The 6,360-nt window shown below is 32.6% G+C and overlaps 1 protein-coding gene across 1 annotated transcript; it reads right to left on the bottom strand.

Moving 5' to 3' along the window:
* Nucleotides 1–2,810: 2,810 nt before the first annotated feature.
* Nucleotides 2,811–3,923, bottom strand: LOC131054772 (WUSCHEL-related homeobox 1-like). The gene is made up of 4 exons (XM_057989362.2): nucleotides 3,792–3,923; nucleotides 3,418–3,708; nucleotides 2,972–3,024; nucleotides 2,811–2,882 (listed from the first exon to the last, which is right to left on the bottom strand). Exons 1-4 carry the CDS (start codon nucleotides 3,811–3,813, stop codon nucleotides 2,811–2,813), a joined length of 438 nt encoding a protein of 145 aa, XP_057845345.2. The 5' UTR covers nucleotides 3,814–3,923.
* Nucleotides 3,924–6,360: the final 2,437 nt, after the last annotated feature.

Below are 6,360 nucleotides of genomic sequence, written 5' to 3'. Positions count from 1 at the left end.
ACTAAGTAGGCTTAAGTAGACATCACTAAGAAACACATCTTTCACAACTCTTTCCAAATGAAATACAAGTCAGATAAGACCAATACTCTAAGAAAACCCAAGCAACCCAACCATAAAAGCCTTTTCGACAAGCATAACTGCTATATCTTAGAAAGTCATCAATGAAACTCTGACTACATCTCCAATCAACATATTAAAAGGACCAAAAGAAACCTCGACAAACCCATAGAGAGGTAGAGGAGAAAAAATAGGGTAGGAAGGGAAAGATACCCCCACTCCTCAAACCCAACAAGGAATTGAAAAAAATAGAACAAAGGCACTCAATCTAGAAATAAAGTGAGATTCTATAACATAGGATATCATAGCAAAAACATAGCCAAAATCACAAGCTTTGGAGGTGCTCAACACCGAAATGAAAAGTAGAGAATGTTGAACCCTAAGAAAGTAGAATATGCCAAATGATGTATCTAGTGAAGCACCCACCGAGGGAAGAGAGACCGAAGGAAACAACCCCAAAAAGATAGACCCCATGCAAACTAAAAGATTTCTTCTCAACAAAGAAACACCATGAACAAAAATTAGACCAATCTAGATGACGCACATAAACCATGTTGTAGAAATAGTTGAGGATCCAATGCAAACGAGGAACCCACAAAATAGAAGAGGTCCCTAAGAAATGGTAAGAACATGATTCTAAGTGTTGCGCTCAATGCAAAAAAGAATACTTGCTACAAAAGAAAGGATGACTGAATCTCCCCACCAAAAGTCATGTTGAAGAGGAGATAGACTCCACATCAACAAATCTAACCACTTTAGGAACACTCTCTCCCTTAGCAAAGTTCAGATGGACAATAAAGGCAGAAAGAAATCTCTCAACCACAACCTTGTAGAATTGAAAAAAGAAACACCCATAAAATAGAAGCAATAACTACCTCTGGCATCCACAAGACAATCATTGTTGTCACCCAAGCCACCATCTTCATCTGAATCCCTTTCTAAGCCTTCATTTCAAACCCAAGCTTCTCTCCCCTTCACTCCACACACCATTTGGAAGAATGATTGTTGATCTTATGAAATGATCTTTGTTGCTAAGGTTTGAATTTGATGTACAAAAATACAAGTCTTCGAACTTTTTCCATAAAAAAATTAACGACAAATTAATATTTTTTATTTTTATTATATTAAATAATAATAAATATTTATTTCATTAAAATTTAAGATTATTTTCTAAGTATTACGAGATATAATGGAGTAATTTGGACTTAATAATTATAAATAATTATAAAAAATTGATAGAAGATAATATTGTTAAAATAGTAATATAATTAAAAATATAATAATTATTTAAATAATATGAGAATGTAAATAATTAAAAATTTAACTCTAATTACAAACAATTGGCTAATATCATTTTGCCTCTTATAGGTTGGTTTATGGGAACCACCACACATTTTAAAATTATTTACCTTCTTTAATTTAAAATCAGCCATGCAAATGATGACAAACTTAAATTTAAAATAAAATTTAAATTTTACTATCTTTATTTACTCTTATACCTAGTTGTATTAAACAACTATTTATCAAAATTATTTAGATATTAATATAATAATCATTTTATATAAGCTTTATTTAGAAGATAAAAAAATAATACTGAATTTACTCTATACTTTTCTTCCAAAAGAAAGAAATTATGAAAAGATAAATTTGTAACAAATTTATTACCTTCTTTTCAATTGAATTTTTTTCTAAATCGAGTTTTGTTCATAAAAAAAAATATTTAATATTCATGTTTAAATTTATAAATTACCAATATTTTGTACAATCACAACAAACATAGAATGTTTCTCTTTTAGAGATCTATAAAAAAAATATTTAATTTCCACAATGAAATATTTAAGAACTTTGAAAAAGATTTATTTCTAAATTTACTTTCTTTATTTATATTTAAAGATTTATATTTAAATTTATTTTGTTGATTTCTATTAGTTGTGATTAATAAGTTTAATCACTTGTTAAGGAAGGAGGTTTGCTTAAAGTTGATCTAATAAATGAGCTTTATAAAAAGATATAAAGATAATGTGAATACTCATCATGAAAGGAAAAAAGATTGTAAAACATTTGTTTCTTAAAAAAATTATTAATAATATTGTTAAAAAATTAAATTTTAAAATTTTTCTTCTTAAAATAAATTAAAAAAAACATTCTCATTTTGATAAAATATTTTGAATAGAATATTTAAAAAAAAATTATTTGATACTACTAAAATTGAACATCATTCTTAAACTTTAATTTAATGGATAAAAAAATTGTCAACGACAGGAATAATGATTGTAATTCCCAAAAAATTAGCCTGGCCGGGAAAAAATGTTAAAATTAATTACACTCATTCACATTCCTTTCAGGCTGTGTTGGACAGACTTTGTTCCTTCACTATAAATAAATTACATTCACATTCCACTATAAAAATGCAATTACCCACAAGCCTAGTTATGCCCTTTCGTTTGAAAAAAAAGGGGTTATTCACTACATGAGGAATTGAAAGCTAAAGAGAAGTTCCGTTTGTATTACTTGGCGCATACGCTAAACAGTATATGCTTATCACCATACAAAACAATCAGGATAAGATGCTTTCTCCTGAAACCGAACAAGTCCGAAATTTTGTAGAACAAAACCTAATACCTTACTGCAGATCAATGGCATTTTTTAGACCATCATAGCAAAATAAGCCATTGATCACTAGAGTAACGGTTCCTGGCCTATAATAAACCTAATTCCTATGCATTTAGAAAGGATGAGGGTTGTTTCCTACTCTATAATAAACCGCCTCTATCAGGATGCAGAGGAAAAAGTTCCAAAGTTCTCTGCGCTTCTTCTTCTTCTCCCTGGACATAAGTGGACAAAGTTATAAGTTAGTAATGCAATGAGTTTCTTATCAAATAAGAAAAATTGTTAAAGGAATCCAGTTACTTGCCTCTACATTAACCCTGTTTTCCAACTGGTTTGATTGTGCAGAGCAATCAGAATCTGAAAAACATATTTCTATATCAATAGAATGATTTGGGGAAAAAAATCTTACCAATAATAAATAGAGCTACAAACTTCATTAGGTATAAAATTTAAAGCTACAGGATTCTTCAGACTGATTACCCTAGCCTGGGCCTAGCTTTTATTGAATTCATGGGCTGATAAAATAATTTTTGTATTCTATTCTATATTTCACATCGTCATTCAGTGATCTATCATTAGATAAATGAGAACTAACACACAGATTATTTACTTGCAAACCCCAATTCCAGATTTAAAAAAAATACTTTTGACTACCAGACATTGATTATCTAAACCTTCCAACTTTATTAATAACTTGTATATAACTTCTGTAACAATATTATAAAGTATATAAGTAAGAAGATCACATACTTATGGCTTCTGATTGTTGTTTTCTGCGTTTCTCTCGAGTACCTTCATTGCAAAACCAATAATATACATTTTTGGCTTCCGCTTTCCCATAACGCTGTAGATGAGAGGTAATTTCATCTATATGGGCTTCACACGGTGGTTTTCTTGTTCCAGAAGCCCACATAGACTCTAATATCTGCTTTTGCTCCAAGCTTGGATTCCATTTTCTGCTTTCCACCACACTTGAATATTGAAGTAGCTCCCTTTGCCTTGTACTCTCCTCTACACTCAATGGAAGAATTACCCTGGGCACTACAGCAAAAAATGGAAGACCGTAATTGTAATGCTGTAAAAGGGGAAAAAAATACTCAAAATTGAAAGAATAATTTACTTACCTGCAGACTTTCCCCGATCCATTAAGAGCTTTCCACTGGAACAACCCTGCAACAGAAAATTTATCTATGGGGTCCTAGATAACAAACCTTCACCTTCTAAGCCGTTCAAACAAGTGAACCCTATACTATAGATGAAAAGGCGTTGGAGAAAATGGGCATGGGCACATGAAATAAATAGGTAGACGGTCACATGGAACTTCTACGTGGATGATTAACCGACCCCAAAATGGATACCAAGAGTGGATACCATTGCATTAGGACTTAGGATAGTGTTGAGTAGAAGACTACATTCGAGACCAATGAAGGATTGTATAAGTGGTTGGTCATTCCTTTTGGACTCATTAATACATCAAGTTCATTCATATGCCTAATGAATGAAGTACTGATGGATTTTATACGTAAGCTTCTCATTTTTTATCTTTGTTGAGGGATTCAAAATTAATGATTTAGAGAAGGAGAGAGAAATTATGGAATGGTCTATACTGATGAACATTTGAGGGGTAAGATATTTTCATGGTTTAGTCAGATTTTACTACAAGTTAATTAGAAATTTTAGCACTATTTTCTCACCAATGAAAAAGATAGTGAGTGGAGACCAAAACGTGTTCAAGTGAACATTCAGATTATAGAGAAGCTTTGAATTACTAGAGAAAAAGGTGATGGAGCACCTAGTACTAGACTTATCGGATTTCAACAATGTAGTTTAGGTGGATTGTGATGCGAGTGGTAATGCTATTAGAGAAAACTCCTTAGCCAAGAAGAGAAGAAAATTGGTAATTTTAGTGAGAAGTTGAATTATGCCCAAAGAAGTGTAATGGTGAAAAGTTAGGGTTTCCACCCCACAAAGGATGAAAACTGCTAGTTTTATGGCTTAATGACCAGTACATTTAAAAGAGGGTTGAATGCAATAGATTTAGTCACAAACTTGAAATCATAAGGACTGAAAATATTGATTGGATTCGAGGGGTAGATTTGTTTGCTCTATTTTGTGAGTTGAGTTGCTGAAATTAGGATAAAATGTTGAAAATGAAGATAAAAACAAAAAATCAGTGAGATATAGATGTAAGACTGAGACACATACCTGGATCTAACAAATATAAGAAAATTCAGATTGGATCCTCGAAAGAGCTCCCAAAATGTCAAGATCGTAGTGAATTTACTCGTAGTCCTCCAAACTTTGCACTTTTGTCTCTACAAATAATGTCGATTTTGAAGATCACAACTCCATACCTATTTCCTGCACATAGAAAGAAAGGGAAATAGGTTGGGAATAGGCGCTTGCCCAACTCAAACCTCGGTTTAAGAATTAACCATGAAATAGAGATAAAAGACAATTAAATTGTTGTAATTAAAGATTCTCCTTTTAAAGGAGATGTTGAATAATAACTAAATACCAAATGATATACCTCCTTGTGAAGTTTTGTATGTCTCCACACGGGATTAGGCTTTCATGAAGTTTTTAACAAAACAGGATGTGAATGAACACTTCAACGCTTGAATCTTGACTTTGTTGCTGCTCCAAGGCTTGAAGGAAGACTGATTATTTGCTCAATTTCTTGAATGCCTGGATCAATACTTGATTTAATGTGTTTATAATGTATGCTTTCTTATCAAAATGAGAGAGGATATCATCCTTTTATACTTGCTAATTTCTGACATGAGTCAACATGGAGATAAGTTTCCCACTCAAATTTTAAAAGGCAAAAAGGGTTTTAAGAGGGGCCCAATTACAAAGGACCAAAGTGTGGCACTTTGGTCCTACCCCAAAATAGGGCTAGGACAAGGTGTCTAAGTGATGCAAACATAAAAATGCAGTCATAACCTTTAGTGATATGAGCAGAATTGGGTCCCAATTAGGCCTAGGGGTGCAAACGCTAAGGTAGGGATCCAAATGCAGTCAAAATTATGTAAGGGTGTAATTTCAAGATGCTACATTTAGCCCCGACTTTAGCAAGAGTATGAAGTCAATCATACTCTCGATAAAGTACAATGCTTCCTATTGAAAAACTTTCACCAAGTCACTAAGAACGAAAGATACATAAAGCCCCCAGTGGACTTTATGATCTTACAACTTCAATGACAAGATAAAAAGGACATCATGAGAGAAAAATAAAGAGTGAACCGTGACTACAAACTAGCAAGGTTCTCCTAGTATGAGTCATGAAAATAAAAATACCAAAATTACAAAGAAAAAGACTAAGTTAACTAAGTAACTTAAATATCAAGATATGCAAAAGAGAGGGATCATTGAGTGGAGTGTATGTTGTTGGCAATTGACAGCCATTAGACTCATAAGTTATCATTGATGGCAACAAGATTCTATTGAAGGCATGTACCGGCAGATACCAACATCGGAGGCATACACCAGCAAATACCGACATTGGAGTAATCAGGGTCATCACCAGCACCGACACTGGCATCCAGCACTTCAGTGAAGCCAACATCAGTCTGGGATCCGAAAGGTTTTATGTGTAAAATCATTTTGTAACTATTTTATAGAGCCGACATTGAATATCTTTTGTATTATAAGCCGACATAAGGCATATTGTTTGTAGAGGGTATATAAGTC

Source organism: Cryptomeria japonica, chromosome 3, assembly GCF_030272615.1.
Source record: "Cryptomeria japonica chromosome 3, Sugi_1.0, whole genome shotgun sequence".
In the NCBI taxonomy this organism is placed as follows: domain Eukaryota; kingdom Viridiplantae; phylum Streptophyta; class Pinopsida; order Cupressales; family Cupressaceae; genus Cryptomeria; species Cryptomeria japonica.
This window is presented reverse-complemented; position numbering and strand designations above follow the sequence as displayed.